General features: G+C 40.7%; 1 protein-coding gene across 3 annotated transcripts in view; it reads right to left on the bottom strand.

Moving 5' to 3' along the window:
* LOC122662409 (biotin--protein ligase 2-like) overlaps positions 1-17,540 on the bottom strand; it is a 48,150-nt gene that overhangs the window by 6,842 nt on the left and 23,768 nt on the right. For all 3 annotated transcript variants that reach the window (XR_006333018.1, XM_043858030.1, XM_043858031.1), the window contains 2 exons: positions 13,406-13,526; positions 13,057-13,212 (listed from right to left, as the gene is read on the bottom strand). Coding sequence is in view for 2 of the 3 variants with exons in the window: in XM_043858030.1 (XP_043713965.1) it covers positions 13,057-13,212; positions 13,406-13,526 (277 nt within the window). In the remaining variant the exon portion in view is untranslated. The remainder of the gene's footprint in view (positions 1-13,056; positions 13,213-13,405; positions 13,527-17,540) is intronic.

The following is a 17,540-nucleotide window of genomic DNA, read 5'->3' as shown; positions in this document are numbered from 1 at the left end:
AGCATCTGGGAGATTGTAGATCGAAGATTTTGCACACTGGTTCTTTTTTTGAAGATCGATCAAGTCTCTTCTTCTAGAAATCGCAGATTTATTCTGCCCAATTCTTGAAGATTGAAGCCTCTCTTTTATTCTAAAATGGAACGATGCTGTTGGAATATGGGTATATCGTGTGACATGGGTCGATCCATAATATAAGATCGACCCATAGGGTGTTACTTCTATTTTAGTTATTTCTATTTTAGTTATTTCCCATTCCTAGTTCCATTCTAACTCTATTTAATTAGTTGGAGTTAGAGTTATAGAGTTAGAGTCATATTTGTAATAGGAGCCCTATTTGTAATAGGTTCCAGCTTTACTATTATAAATACATATCGTGGAGGGCTATCATAGTTTCACTTATTTCTACATGGTATCAGAGCCTAAATTCTATATCTGAGAAATAATTCTGACCTCCTCCATCGTCTCCCTCCACAATTGATCTCTCCTAGATCAACTAATCCACAGTCCTAAAACCCTAAACCAACCAAGACCCTTCTTCTCTCTTCTCTTCTCTAGTTTCCTTTGTTTCATAGGGGCGGTACTTGGAAGTGATCAAACTATGATCTAGTGCCTGCCCTAGAGCCTACCTCCTTTCTTTTATCCTTTTTTTATGATCTCCATGCACAGTGAGATCCCTGTTTGAAGTTTAGAAGACCTGCAGATCTGTTTTTCGAAGCACTGCAGAATTCCTCTCGAGAACTGCAACTTCTTCTTGTTCGAAGATCTGCAGACTCCTTTTTTGTTTGAAGACCTGCAGTTTTTTTTTGTTGAAGAGATTTCTTATTGAAGACCTGCAGTTTTTTTGTTGAAAACCTGCAGCAGTTTTTTTGTGAAGACCTGCAGAAATTTTTTTTTGCAGAAGTGCAGTTGTTTTATACTTGAAGACCTGCAGATTTATTTCTGTAACTCTGCAGTTTATCCTTGTTTGAAACAAATCTGCAGTTGTTTATTTACACAACCTGCAGATTTTTATTTTTGAAGGCCTACTATTTTTTACCTACTGCAGAATTTTCTGTAACTTTCTGAATCTCTCGATTATTGAAGATCTCACAGTATGCCTGACTCAGATGCATCTACCACCACCACTGGCCAATCCTCTACACAGGGAAACCATCATGACTATCCCTCTTTTCCTGTCAGCCCGATAAAGCTCGATGGCACTAATTACTTACTTTGGTCTACACAAATGTTTCTTTCCATTGATTCAAGGGGCTATAAGGGATATATATATGGTACCACTGTCAAACCCAGTGAAGCTGGTCCATTACAAGACAAGTGGAGTTCCAGCAACTCTCTTGTTATGGCTTTTCTTCTTAGTGCAATGACTCCATCCATTGCCCGTGGCTATACACTACTTGATTCAGCCGCAAAAATTTGGAAAGCTGCTAAAGGTACCTATTCCCAGGTAGGGAATGATGCACAAGTTTATGATATTCAACGAAAGATCCATGCAACCAAACAAGGTGAACTTACTTTATCTAAATACTACTGTGAACTCCGTAGCCTGTGGCAAGAGCTTGACTATTATGATAACTTTCAGCTTTATTGTCCTTCTGATATTACCAAATTTCAGCTTAGGGAGGATAAATTCAGAGTATACACTTTTTTGACTGGCCTTAATGTGGAATATGATCAGCTTCGGTCTCAAGTTCTGAGTCGTTCACATTTTCCCACTTTGGAGCAAGCCTACTCTATGATACAATTGGAAGATACTCGTCGTTTCACCATGTTACCCCCTACACAGCCAGAGAGATCTGCTTTACTGTCTTCTAAGGGTAACTCATCTAGTACACATTCCTCATCTGAGAAGGAACCTCTTAAATGTACTCATTGTGGAAAGGAACGACATACTATGGATTTTTGCTGGAAGTTGCATGGTCGGCCATCTGACTCTTTTGGTGGTGGTGGTCGTGGTCGCAGTAGAGGCCGTGGTCGTGGTCGTGGTGGTCGTGATGGCACACAGGCCCATCTTTCTGAAGCTATTGAAACAGCCCCTACTACCACACTTTCTGCAGAGGAACTTGCGGTCTTTCGTCGTATGATGACTAACTTCACCACTTTATCTGCACCTGCCTCTGCCTCGACTGTGGTTCCTTCTTCTGAATCGAACCTTGTTCTCTCCAAATCAGGTATTTCTTTTGTTGGTCATTGTGCTTCGGCATTATCTCATCCTTGGATAATCGATTCCGGAGCCACTAACCACATAACTGGTCAGTCCAATTTATTTTTCCATTATTCTCCTTGTTCCGGCAAAGATAAAATTAAAATAGCCGATGGTTCTCTTTCCTCTGTCTCCGGGAAGCAAGCCATCCATTGTTCTCCTTCTTTATCTTTGTCCTCTGTTTTACATGTTCCTAAGTTAACTTCTAATTTGCTTTCTATCAGTAGTTTGACATCTGATCTTAATTGCAAAGCTATTTTTTATCCTTCACATTGTGTCTTTCAGGACTTGGGGACAGGGAGAACGATCGGAACTGGTAAAATGCGTGGTGGTCTTTACTTGCTTGACGATGATTTTATCTATAATACTGTCAATAAATCTGGACAGGCTCTTACTGCTACTTCCGTTGAACATCATTTATCTGAATTACACCGATGGCATCGTCGACTGGGAGTCTGGGACATCCACCTTTAGGGACCTTAGCTAAAAAATTTCCTGCTTTATTTCAGCATTGTAACCCTTACTCTTTATTATGTGAGGCTTGTGTTTTTGCAAAACAAACTCGTTTTATTTATTCTAGTTCAAATAAAAGATGTTCTAAGCCTTTTTCTATGATTCATTCTGATGTCTGGGGTCCCTCACATACCTCTTCTATTTCTGGTTTTAAGTGGTTTGTCACCTTTATTGATTGTCACACACGCACCACTTGGGTTTATTTGATGCGACATAAGAGTGAAGTTTTTTCATGTTTTAAAGTCTTCTATAGCATGGTTCAAACTCAGTTTCAAGCTACCATTCAAACTCTCAGGAGTGACAATGGTCGTGAATATTTAGATGGGGCCTTTCAATTATTTCTAGCTACTCAGGGTATTATTCATCAAACCAGTTGCGTTGATACTCCACCCCAAAATGGAGTGGCTGAACGCAAAAATAGACATCTTCTTGATGTAGCTCGCTCTATTATGTTTGAAATGCATGTTCCTTCTCATTTTTGGGGAGAGGCTGTTTTGACAGCTGCCTATCTTATCAATAGGATGCCCATGCCCTCTTGGGTACTTGACTATAAGTCCCCTCTTTATCTTTTGAAGGGGTCTTCCACCTATATTATTCCTCCAAAAAATTTTGGATATGTTTGTTTTGTTCGCAACCACTATGCCCATGGTAAACTTGATCCCCGCGGGCTCCGCTGTATTTTCATTGGCTATTCTCCCACCCAGAAAGGGTATAAATGTTACTATCCTACATCTCGTCGTGTTTTTGTTTCCATAGATGTGGTTTTTCATGAGGCGGTGGCTTTCTTTCCATCTTCGGCACCTGTTCAGGGGGAGTCCATTCCTACTTTAGAAGAAGTGTTGATTCCTATTCCTCTACATGAACCTATTGATGACTATCACGTACCTTTAGATGATGATGTTCAGGGGGAGCAGCAGGTACAGCCAGAAAAAGACTTTAGACAATAGTATTATCGAAAGAACAAAGAAGGGCAACAACAGCCCACCACTGTAGCATTACCATACCAAGAGTTATCCTCTGAACTAGGACCGAATGACACCTCCTCTGGTAATAATTCTAATCCCTTAGATGCTGCTCTTTCTCCTATTCCTTCTGATCCATCACTTGACCTACCCATTGCTCTTGGAAAGGGAAAAAGGTCTTGTACGCAACATCCAATTTCACAGGCTGTTTCGTATGAATCTTTATCCCCATCATTTCATGCTTTTGTTTCCTCTTTATCTTCTGTTTCCATACCACAGACTTGGCAGGAGGCATTTGCAGATACTAGGTGGAAGGAGGCCATGTTCGAAGAAATGCAAGCTCTAAAGAAGAGTGGTACATGGGACCTTGTCACACTTCCACCACAAAAGAAGACTGTTGGCTACAAATGGGTCTTTGTAATTAAACAAAAAGCTGATGGAACTGTTGATCGTTTTAAAGCAAGGCTGGTTGCTCGCGGATTTACTCAGACATATGGGATAGACTATTTGGAGACTTTTGCACATGTTGCCAAAATGAATACTATCAGGGTAATACTCTCTTATGCTGTGAACTTAGGATGGAGTCTACAACAACTTGATGTTAAAAATGCTTTTCTCCATGGTGAATTAGAGGAAGAGGTATATATGGATATTCCTTCTGGTTTTTCATCTGCTGCAACTCAAGGCAAGGTTTGTAAACTTAAGCGTGCTTTGTATGGTCTGAAACAATCACCACGTGCATGGTTTGGTCGCTTTCAGACGGCAATGTTGACATCTGGTTATAAACAGAGCAAAGCAGATCATACCTTATTTATCAAGACATCGGGCAGCATTATTACTCTCCTCATAGTATATGTTGATGATATCATTGTAACTGGAAATAACTCTATTGAAATTTCCAAGTTGAAGAATTATTTGGCCAAGGAATTTAAGATTAAAGATCTAGGCATACTTCGCTATTTTCTAGGGATTGAAGTGGCCCATTGTTCTCAAGGGCTGTTCTTATCTCAACGCAAGTATACTCTAGATCTTCTTTCTGAAACTGGCATGTTAGGTTGTTCTCCTGTGGATACTTCCATTGAGGCAAATGTTCGTTTTCGAGACACTGATGGTGAACCAGTGGGCAAAGGGAGATATCAGAGGCTGGTTAGGCAACTAATTTATTTATCTCACACTAGGCCTGACATTGCCTATGGTGTGAATCTTATCAGTCAATTCATGCATGATCCTCGGTCTAATCATTTGGAAGCGGTATTCAGGATTTTAAGATACTTGAAGTCAGCTCCTGGAAAAGGAGTGTTATTCTCTTGTCATGAGCATTTACAGATTGAGGCCTACACTGACTCAGATTGGGCTGGTTCCCATGATTGAAAATCCACCTCAGGTTACTATACATTTGTGGGTGAAAATTGTGTTACATAGCGCAGCAAGAAGCAAACAGTGGTGGCCCGTTCCAGTGCAGAGGCTGAATTTAGAGCTATGGCTCTTGGTATTTGTGAACTATTGTGGCTCAAAACCTTGTTACAAGATTTGAGCATTCCTATTACTCTGCCTATGCGACTCTCTCGACGATAAATCAGCAATAAGCATTGCCCATAATCCAGATCAGACATGATAGGACGAAACATATTGAAATTGATTGTCATTTTATCAAGGAGAATCTGGATAATGGGACGGTTTGTGTTCCTTATGTTCAATCTGGAGAACAGATGGCTGATGTGTTCACCAAAGGTTTAAGTGGAGAAGTTTTTCAACCTCTAGTGTGCAAGTTGGGCATGACTGATATGTACGCACCAACTTGAGGGGGAGTGTTGGAATATGGGTATATCGTGTGACATGGGTCGATCCATAATATAAGATCGACCCATGGGGTGTTACTTCTATTTTAGTTATTTCTATTTTAGTTATTTCCCATTCCTAGTTCCATTCTAACTCTATTTAATTAGTTGGAGTTAGAGTTATAGAGTTAGAGTCATATTTGTAATAGGAGTCCTATTATAAATACATATCGTGGAGGGCTATCATAGTAAGCCATTCACTTATTTCTACAGATGCGATGAATGAAGAGATGCTTGCCCTTAAGAAAAATCAGACCTAGGATTTGGTGAGTCCTCCACTAGGGAAGAAACCTGTTGGTTGTAAATGGGTCTTTGTTGTGAAGCACAAGGCTGATGGCTCAGTGGAAAGATACAAAGCAAGACTAGTAGCCAAAGGGTTTACTCAAACCCAAAGTATTGACTATCAAGAGACCTTTGCTCCTGTAGTAAAGATGAATACTGTGCGGGTTACCAGTTCTTGTGCTGTGAATCAAGGTTGGGAACTCCAATAACTTGATGTGAAGAATGCCTTCCTACATGGAGACTTGGAAGAAGATGTTTACATGTGGAGATCCTTCCTGGATTTACCTCTTAAGAGACTCAGGGAAAGGTATGTAAGTTGAAGAAGGCTCTATAAGTTGGATTCTAGGTTAAGAAAGTAAGTAGGAGAGGAGGAAGAAGTTGGAGGAGGAAGAATGAGACAAAAGAGAAGAGAAGAGAATAATTTTGGTCGAGTGACTTGTGTTGGAGAGAGACCTCTACACATCTATATTACTTCAATAATATTAAGGAAAGTATTACATCCACCTCCCTAGGGAGGTAAAAGGTAAAAAAGGATAAAGAAAGGGAAAATACATAATAAGGCAACAAGACATAAGACTAGTTCCTAAACTACCCTAATTACATAACTTCTAACACTCCCCCTCAAGCTGGAGAATAAAAATCATGCATTCCCAGAATCCCAACTTGCATAAGAGGGTACTAAACTGAAGGAAGATAAGCCCCTTGGTGAAGATGTCTGCTAGTTGATCACAAGTCTTCACGAAAGGGGTACAAATGCAGCCGGAGTCAATCTTCTCTTTGATAAAGTGTTGATCCACTTCAATATGTTTTGTTCTGTCATGTTGAACTGTATTGTGAGCAATACTAATGGCTGCTTTGTTATCACAGTAGAGTCTCATAGGCCCTTCAGTGTCCAACCCCAATTCTTGAACAAGCCTCTTCAGCCAAATAAGTTCACACACTCCATGGGCCATAGCTCTAAATTCCACTTATGCACTGGATTTGGCTACAACATGCTGTTTTTTGCTTCTCCATGTAACCAAATTGCCTCCCATAAAGGTACAATAGCTGGAGGTAGATCTCCCGTTTGTGATGGATCCAGCCCAATCAGCATTAGTGAAACCTTCCACTCTCAAGTAATCATGCTTGGCATACAACAACCCTTTTCCTGGGGAAGACTTCAGATATCTGAGAATACGATACACAGCATCTAAGTGGCCACTCTTGGGGGGCATGCATAAATTGGCTCACTACTCCCACTGTATAGGAAATATCTAGGCGTGTCATAGAAAGATAGATAAGCTTTCCCACTAACCTCTGGTACTTTCTTGCATCAACAAGAGAGGGACCACAAGCTTCCCCTAATTTGTAGTTCTGCTCAATAGGAGAGCTTGCTGGTTTGCAGCCTAACATCCCTGTCTCTGTCAAACTTCCGTTGACATATGTTGATTCCCTTCTTGGACCTTGATACTTCAATCCCCAAGAAGTACTGCAAGGGACTCAGATCTTTGATTGCAAATTGTTTAGCCAAGTAGATCTTCAGTTTATCTATCTCAGCTGTATCATCTCCAGTGACCACAATATCATCAACATAGACAATAAAAGCTGTAATGGTACCATTGCCCCGCTTGGTAAAGAGAGTATTATCAGCTTGACTCTGGGAATACCCATTCTTCAGAATGGCTTGCCGGAAGCACTCAAACCATGCCTTTGGTGACTGTTTGAGACCATATAATGTCTTCTTAAGAAGAAATACTTTCCCTTTAGCTGAAGGTATGTTGAAACCTGGTGGAGTTTGCATGTACACTTCCTCTTCCAAGTCACCATGAAGGAAGGCATTCTTGACATCTAACAAATATAATGGCCAATCTTTATTGGCAGCCACTGATAAAAGAACTCTTATAGAGTTGTGCTTAGCCACAGGAGCAAATGTCTCCTGATAGTCAATTCCATAGACTTGACTGTACCCCTTGGCCACCAACCTTGTTTTGTATCTCTCAACAGTGCCATCAGATTTATATTTGATGGTGTAGACCCATCTACATCCAACTGGGACACGTCCTCTGAGAAGATCCACCAATTGCCAAGTACCATTCTTCTCAAGGGCCATCATCTCCTCAGATATAGCTTGTCTCCATTTTGGGTCAGACATAACATCAGTAACATTCCTGGGAATAGAAGCTGTAGAGAGAGCAGCAATAAAGGCAAGACCTGTAGGAGAAAGAGCATCATAGGAAACAAACTGGGTTATAGGATTAGTACAAGTTCTTTTCCCCTTTCTAACAGCAATACGAAGGTCTAAATCAGATGGAGGAGAAGGGATATCACCTGATTGAGGAGAATGAATCTCAGGATGTGGATCTGGATCCAAAGAGGACTCTTGGCAGGTCTTCTTTACTTCATTATGCAAGCCTTCACCTCTCTTGTATTTAATGTGGTAATCCTTCTCCTTCTCATTACCAGAACCACTTTCAGCAACCAATTTTGTATTCACACCTGATTGATCAGCAGTATCAACCACATTCATAGTCCTGTGTTTTCCAATGTCAAGCATAAAAGGAGAGATAGGGAGAGGAGAATGAAAGAAATCAGTAGCCTGTTCACTTCCACAATTCTCCCCCTGAAGAGGATGCTGAGAAGGGGCAAAGAAAGGTGACATCTTTAGAGAGAAGACACCGACGAGAAGAAGGATGATAGCATTTGTAGCCTTTGGAAGTAGAAGAGTACCCAAGAAAGAGATGCTTGAGGGCTTTGGGATCAAGTTTAGTGCGATGGGGTTTATTAATATGCACATAACAAACACATCCAAAGACTTGGAGGAAGAGAAAAAGCAAAAACCTATGGAGATAAGGTTTCTAATGGAGATTTGGAACCAAGGAGTTCACTAGGCATGCGATTAATGAGAAAAGAAGCAGTGAAAAGGGCTTCAGACCAGAAGGTTTTAGGAACATGCATGCTAAAGAGAAGACTTCGAATAACCTCCAATAAATGGCGATTTTTCCTCTCAGCTACCCCATTTTGTTGGGGTGTGTCAACACACGCTAGCTGATGGATAATGCCATTATTAGTAAAGAAGATTTGGAGGCCACCAAACATGTACTTCCCCCCCCCCCCTTTATCAAACCGAACAATTTTGATTCGAGTATCAAATTGAGTAAGAATCATCTAATAAAAATTTTTAAATGCATCACAGACATCACTTTTATGCTTCATAAGAACAGTACAAGTAGCACGAGAAAAATCATCAACAAATGAAAGAAAGTAACGATAACTAAATAAAGAGGTAGTAGGGGAAGGACCCCAAACATCTGTATACACAATGTAAAAAGGAGAAACGGATCTATTACCATGATATGGATATGGTGAACGACAGTGTTTGGGAAACATACATGGTTCGCATTGAAATACATGAGAAGAGGCAATAGAAGAAAATAAGTGAGGTAATTGTTTCCTCATTACAACAAAAGATGGATGGCTAAAACGACGATGCCATAACATAACAGAATCCACAGAACTACTATCATTACGTCCACACACATAGGACTGAGCTGTGGGCAAAAAAGGTTCAAAAAGATAAAGGCCTTGCTCCTCACAACCACTGCCAATAATCCTCTTCGTCACCAAATCCTGAAACAGACAATGAGAAGGAAAAAAAGTGACACTAATTCAGAGATTGTCAAATGACTCATAGACAGAAGATTAAGGGTAAGGTTAGCGACATGAAGAACCAAAGTAAGAGAGATAGATGATGTAACAGGGATACTGCCCTTACCAGAGATGGAGGAAAGGGAGCCATCAGCCACCCGAACCTTATCCTTACCAGAACAAATGGTATAGGAATCATAATAATGGGACGTACCAGTCATGTGGTCAGTGGCACCAGAGTCCATGACCCAAAACTGGGCTGCAGTAGAAGTTGAGGTGGAGACCTGCAAAGCTAATGATGAAGAAGAACTAGTCACTGAGGGTGTAGAGGATGTGCTCAGCTATGACATGACCCTACGAAACACTGCATCTGCTAGAGTGGAGTCATCCTGGGTAGTATCAGCCTCAGTCATAACAGAGTGTGCTCCTCGAGCTCCCCCTCTGTGGCCACCACGAGCACCACCCCGTGTACCAGGAGGACGTCCATGAAGAGTCCAACACCTATCCTTGGTATGTCCAGATCTCCCACAATGATCTCATTTAAATCTGTCTCTGCCACCTCCACTAGTACCACTGATCTCAACTACTCTGTCTTCCCCAAGGTTAGGCCCCTGGCCTCCATTACCTCCACGGGTGTCCCGGAAAGAACTAGAATTGAGGGTTGACTTCTCAAAAGAAGATACTAGAGCTGATTCCATAGCAACACGTCGAGTCTCCTCACTCTGTAAATAACTACAAACCTCATAAGAGATGGAAGAGGGGACTGGCCTAAAATCTGGAGCCTAATTGGCTCATAGTCAGGGTTAAAACCACCAAGTAAAGTGAAGACACGCTCCTTTTCAAGAGTATGATACACCTTTGCTTCATCCTCTGGATTGCTCAATTGAAGATCTCTGTAGTGATCATACTCCTCTAAGAGACTAATATAAGCATTGTAGTACTCAGAAATGGTCTTGTCACCTTGCTTCATTGAATAAATTTTTTGGTAAAGCTAATAGACCTTGGCGGAGTCACCTACCCTGTCAAATGTCTGGGAGACACTGTCCCAAATTGCCTTGGCAGTTTCTTTTCTCATAAACCTTCTCCCAATTCATGGAGAAGATTAACCATGTCATGACTGTGGAATTTTTTGTCTCCCATTTCTCATAAGTAGGAGAACCAGCCTCTGGGGCTTTAATAGCGCCAGTAATATATCCAAGTTTCCCTTTACTCCTAAGAGATAACTTCACAGAATGTGACCAGTCCAAGAAATTGGTGTTATCAAGCTTCACAATGGAGATCTGAGGATGAGAGTTCTCATAAACAAATTGAGGGGCTGTTGGAGTGGGCTGTGAATCAGTCGAACCAAGCCTGAAGTCTCTGAATCAACCATCTTGTAGGGAAAATAGCACTTGACCATATACTAGGATACCAATCTAAGTGGGGAGTACACACTCAACCCAAAAAGGAACCAAATACAAGAAAAGAACAGAAACAGCCTTAGGAGTACTTTACTTTAATACTCTCCAAGAGGTAACATCAACCTTAAACAAGTCCAAAAGCTTCACAAAAGCTGTGCACAAGCATTACTCAACAAAGGAGGCAACATATTGTAGTCCAAATGCAATAGAAAAGGGAATCAGACATTCTCGGCTTTACCTGGGCAGAAAATAGGATTCCACGAAAAAGAGTTGTGTTCAGATTGAGCCTTCAAGCAGCAAGAGGAAGCACATGGCCCTTGAACAACACCCTTGGGCGATTCTAGTGACCCATTCCAATCTGCAAACCCATGCCGAGAGAGAGAGATAAAGGGACTGCACTGTAGAGCTTGCGGTAACTCTAGCAGTGGCTAGAAGACCTTCAAATCATCAATAGAGCTTCATCCAAGCTCAAACAACAGTAGCAAACACTAGAATAGGTTATTTCAAACCTATTTCATAGTTCTTTCAACAAATTCTTTACATAGGAAGCTTCTCCTTGAAATCCTTTGTGCCCTAGGATTTCAAAGAGAAGAAAAATGGGATAAGAAGTGATTCCATGTTGTCATGGTCGCCATGGCGTCCCATGCGGCATGGCAGGGCGAGGGCTGTGGCGACCGCAGCGACCTCTTTGATTTCTTCCTCGACTCTCTTTCCCTCGATTCTTCTTCTTCTTCTTGATTTCTTCTTCCCTCTTCGATTTCTTCTTTCCCTCTTCAATTTCTTTCGATTTCTTCTTCGATTTCTTCTTCCTGTCTTCTTTCCCTCTTCGATTTCTTCTTCCCTGTCTTCTTTCCCTCTTCGATTTCTTTCGATTTCTTCTTTCCCTCTTTGATTTCTTCTTGATTTCTGAATTTTCTTCTTAAAACTTGAGAAACAATAGAGAAAAATAAAACATGGCTTGAGTATACATCTATTAACACATTAAAAATAGAGAAAATAAAAAATAAAACATGGTCGACATGCTCGCCATGGCAACGCCATGGAGGGCGACATGTCGATATATCGACGTGACACCCCTCCACCGACTTGGATCGCCGTGACGCCGTGACAACTATTTTGGATTCGACTCTCAAACCCTAAAACTCGACACCAAGTTGGATTCTAGGTTAAGAAAGTAAGTAGGAGAGCAGGAAGAAGATGAGAAAGGATGAAGAATGAGACAAGAGAGAAGACAAGAGAATAATTTTGGTTAAGTGACTTGTGTTGGAGAGAGACCTCCATACATCTATATTACTTCAATAATATTAAAAAGTCCACCTCCCTAGGGAGGTAAAAGGTAAAAAAGGATAAAGAACGGAAAAATACATAATACGGCAGCTAGACATAAGACTAGTTCCTAGACTACCCTTATTACATAACTTCTAGCATTGTATGGCTTGAAACAATCACCAAGGGTTTGGTTTGGCCGATTCCATAAGGCCATGGTTGCTTATGGCTATAAGCAGAGCAATGTTGATCATACATTATTTGTCAAAAGGATGGGACATCAAATGACAATATTGACTATCTATGTTGATGACATAGTGAACACGGGCAGTGATGCACAGGAGATCCAGAAGCTAAAGACTTATTTGGGCACCGAATTTAAAGTCAAAGACTTGAGCAGATTAAGGTATTTCTTAGGGATTGAGGTTGTCTATTCAACTAAGGGCATGTCTCTCTCCCAAAGAAAATATAACCTGGATTTATTGAGTGAAACAGGGATGCTTAGGTGTAAACCAGCAGATACCCCTCTTGAGCCCAACACACATTTGAAGAGTAAGGAAGGTGATCCAGTGGATAAGGGTAGCTATCAGAGGTTGGTTGGCCGATTGATTTACCTCTCACATACCCGGCCAGATATCACATTTGCTGTGAGTGTTGTCAGTCAATACATGATGATCCACACTCTTCTCACTTGGAAGCAGCCTACAGAATACTTCGTTATCTCAAGTCCTGTTCTGGAAAGGGAGTAAGGTAGAATTGTCCTAAGGGTATATTTGTCGTTGTACTCATTCCAGAATGTTCTTTTCTTTATTATAAATAATGATGGTTGTAGTCACTATGACTCAAAGCCAGTATTCACGGAATTCAACACCTAAAAATCCCATATCAGGTCAATGGAATTCATAGATCCAAATCACCCAAATTAGAATTATAAGAATAATTGAATAAATGCTGAAAGAGATTTGGTTCACCTTCATTCAAGAAAATACCAAAAAGATTCTCAAATTTCTTGAAAAATTCCACAAGAATATCCTCCCTCCTTAGTTGGTAAGCATTAGAGCTTATTTCTCGAAGTGCTGCATTCAAACAGATGGTCGGCTCCTCGTTATCCACATTTAAACCTATTCCTGCAAACATGTCTTGTATGAGCATCAAACCAACAATAGAGTTACTTGCGAAATGAAATGCATGTAGGAAAGGGAATCCAATGAATGGCAGAGAAAAGTAAAGTTCAGCTATGAAATTAAACCTAAATATATGCAAAGTATGTCTGGTTACAAAAGAATTGCATGCTGTGCCCAGAAGGTTAGGCCCTTTTACCAGTACTGACATTGAACTTCTTTGATCTATATGTTGAAGTGCATAAGACGCCTCCAACTTTCATGCCATTTAAGTACAAATCATTGGGCCACTTTATTTTAACACCAAGATGTGGCAAACCCTGAAATTAGAATAAATTTGCAAACCATTGGTATCAACCATCTAAGTTTCAAAATGTTGGAACGTAAATAAAAAATTTCAAACATGATAGTAGAGCACAATGTTCAAAAAAACAAGGATGTGAAAAAATCCTGATCACTTAATACTGAAGAAGGATTTCATAATAACAAAGCGCATCAGCTGACAGATATGACTAGAGAACAACTGATCCTATCCAGCACACAGGCTTGAAACTCTTACTACTCAAAAGCCCATGAGGAATGCATCTTGAACTTAATTGGGCCAGCTGAGTCACACTAGGGCCAAATCCTTCTTTGAATTGATCGGAATCATGGGGGCCAATGGGCCATAAGCAAAGAATCCTTACAAGGAAGTGGACAAAAATACGGGCATCAGAAGAAGATATACATAGGCATATATAACCTCTTCAAATACAACTTCTTCAGCCAAAGAATCATCAAAGAGTTGGATGATTGAGGCCTCGAATGGAATGAGACATTCAAAGATTGGCTTAAAACCTTATTTGACAGATATGATGTGAAACCTCCATGATATAGTCTCTTAAGAATAGAGCCAGCTCATAAACATTCTTAAATAACCTTGAACAAGCAGCTGTGACCATTAAATAGAGGCTAAAATAAAGGCCGCAGATTTTAAATTAAATGAGGGATTTGAACTAAGCAATTTGGAATTTGTAACACCTACAGGGAAATAGTAATAGCAACTGTCAACTGCATTACCTTCACATTCCTGATGTAGATCGAAGCATGAAGAAGAAGCCGACAAAATTACAATTCAGGAAAAGTACTGTTCACGTGAACAGTACCACAAGTTACTGTTCATGAGGTACTGTTCACATGAGCAGTGCTGTGGGCCCATAGGGACAGCTGGAGTACAATATTAGATGCTGCCAATATCATAGTTTAGAAAGTAAATTTTATTTCATTGCAAATTGCAATAGAATCTCAGGTAGTTTCTAATTTCAGTTTGTTTTGTTCTCTAAAATAGGAGTTTCTATTAAATAAAGGAAAGAGGGCAGCCTAGCCCAATGATCTTTGAAGAAAAGAATGAAGCTTATTGCTTGCCTGAGAGATTCAGTTTGCTGAGCGGGTCAGCTGCACTGTGAGAGAGTTACAGTGAGAGGTCGTGGGTGAGAGACCATTCCCTTCCTATCCCTTCTATCTTCTTCTTCTTCCCCTTATTCTCCATTCTGTTATTTCCTTGTTTCTATTTTCATTAAACCTGCAACCTATGTTCTATTGTGAGGAATCGAGACCCTTTTGTCACTGTTGATTGCTGTTACAACCAATCAAGGCTGCTCTATTGATCCTCTAGGGAAGCTGGTGATAAAAGGCTATATATACCCAGTGGCTCCCTGGTTTTGGAGTTCTGTCAGAAATTTCAGACCTTGATATATCATCATCTGGCCAGCAATCTCAGGCCATATTTTGGTAAGATGCTACCCTTCATATTCCCTCCATTCGATACTGATTACAGCCCCATCCACTGACTGCATCTGGCTGTAACTGTAAGTTGCCATTTTCTTCCCTTAGTTTCTAGTTCTATGCGCAAGCCATTACTCTTCATCTGGCCACCCGAAGAGGCCGATAATTTTGTGGAGTTATTCCTACCAAGAAGTTTTACCCTCGACTAGAAGTTCATCCCCATCTAAGTGTCGAGTTACTAATTCTGGAAAACTTTCTAATTCTGAGATATAGCCCTCTTCAGTGTTGCTGGAATTACTGTTTAGACCTACACTAATTCCCCAAGCACACCACAAGTCCTGGCAATACATGGGCTACCAGTGGAACTACAATCAAGATGTAATTTTGTTTTTGTTTGGAGGAGACCAAGAGGGTAATCAGCAGAGCAAAAGGCTGAGATCTGATTACCTCCTCCCACGCACCCCACACCAAAAGAAGGAACCCACAGATTAATATAGTCCTAGATAGACAGGGGTCTACTAGGAGCCACTTAATTCAGGATCTCACAAATCTGCTGGCCGATTGGGGCAGAATTGGGGAATTTGATCAGAATTAGGGTTAGGTTTAGGGTAATGAGGTTGGGTTTTATTTAGTAAAGTTAGGCAGGCTTAGGGGAAGCTAACAGTGAAGGTTTGAAAGATGTTTAATTAAAAAATTAAATTCAGAAAATTAGGGTTAGGGTATTGGGTTTCGGGAAAGAGGGGAGTGAAGGATTTTAGGGTTTAGAATAAGAATTTTGGCTAGGGGTTTGGGTCGAATTTTCTTAATGGTGAGGAGAAGGTTTGAGCTAAATTTGGGCAGAAACTGATGGTTGGAATGAGCTGTGGGAAAATTTGGGGTTTTAGGGTTTGTTGGAGAGGAGGGGATAAGGGTTTTTAATGGTGGGATGGGGCTGTAACTTGGGTCGAGTGTAGAGTATGGTGAGATGAGGCTGTGATCCAATTTTGATTGGATTTTGATGGTGGGTTAAGGCCGAACAGGAAATTTAGGGTTTAATGGAGCTAGGGTAGGGCTTAGGTTGGAGGATGAGAAGAAGGTTGATTGCAGAATTTCTGTAAATTACTTACTTGTAATTGAAGATCTTCAAGGCAGCAGCTTGACGAAGAACTAGAGCAGGACCTCCCGATCTGCAAGATGCAAGGAGTCGATCGGAGTCCACCAATCCCTTCACCTTGATATTACTCACAAGGCACACTCACGTGGAGCTAAACAGCAGCAACAATGGCAGCGACAAACAAAAGAGTTTTTTATTTTTTAAATCTGAATTGTGGAGGAGCCTCCCACGGTCTATTATTTATAATAGACTAAAGGCCTCAATTCTATTCGTATTACAAAACACACCCTCTACATAAATCATGGAGGGGTGGAGTAACTTTAAATAACAGCTGAAATAAAAAAGATTCCTAAGTAACCAATGAAATTACAATAACAACAAACTCAGCCTTATCCCAACTTAATGGGGTCGGCTACATGGATCCAAACACAACAAGGAAAGCAAAATGTAAAATGATGCTAGATGTAAGATACTAAGATGGAAGAAGCCCAGCCCAACACGATAGGAGAATCTCAAATAAATGGGGTCTACAACATGGATCCTTGCCCTCCAATAGGCCCTATCCGAGGTCATACTTGGTACAAGACTTAGGCTATGCATGTCCTTCCACACCACTTCTCCTATGGTCATTTTAGGCCTGCCCCTAGCTCTTTTGGCTCCTTCAATTGGGATCATATCACTTCTCCTTACTGGGGCGTCCCTAGGCCTCCATAGAATATGACCATACCACCTTAATCGACTCTCTCGGAGCCTGTCACTGATCGGGGCAACTCCCACGTCCGCTCTAAGCAACCAATGAAATTAAATCACTTAAATTGAACCATGGTCTGAACTGGTTCAATTTATGTTTGTTGAAGTCGATAGTTATATGGGCAAATAGGTCTTTGTGTCCTTATGTTATTTCTGGGTTTTTAGTATTTCAACATACGTAAGGGCAGTTTGGTCCAATTCATATTATTTTATAAATAAACATTAAATAACCTGCGAGAGAACATTCTGTTCTCCCGTAGGTCTCCTCTTCCACGAGATTTACTCTCTTCTTCTCCTCCTCTTTCTTCTTCCCTCTTCTCTTCTACTTTCTCTAACCTGATTTTCTAACTTCTGGTGTTATAACATGGTATCAGAGCAGAATTAATCAGATTAGAGTAACCCCCCACGATCCCCTTCTGATTTCCCTTCATTGATCTGATTTGTGGTGTACAGCCACCTATAGCTGCCTCTTCTATGATGTAATTCCACTCCTTGAAGAATGAATGGAGTGATATATATTGTTAACGACTTGATCTGATGATCGATTGGAGTTCTCCCTCAACTATTCTTGAAGACTGCTGAGATCGATTCCAGGGTAAAACCCTGACAATTATCGATTTTTTTTTGGGGAAGTTTTTGCTTGATATCCTGTGGTTCCGGCCTACTTCTACATGTTACTTAGTGCTTATGGAGGTTATTGTACCATGGTTTGGATGATGATACTGCT

The sequence above is a fragment of the Telopea speciosissima genome, chromosome 5 (genome assembly GCF_018873765.1).
Source record: "Telopea speciosissima isolate NSW1024214 ecotype Mountain lineage chromosome 5, Tspe_v1, whole genome shotgun sequence".
Classification (NCBI taxonomy): Eukaryota; Viridiplantae; Streptophyta; class Magnoliopsida; order Proteales; family Proteaceae; genus Telopea; species Telopea speciosissima.
The sequence above is the reverse complement of the archived record's forward strand: the minus strand, read 5'-3'. Positions and strand labels throughout refer to the sequence as shown.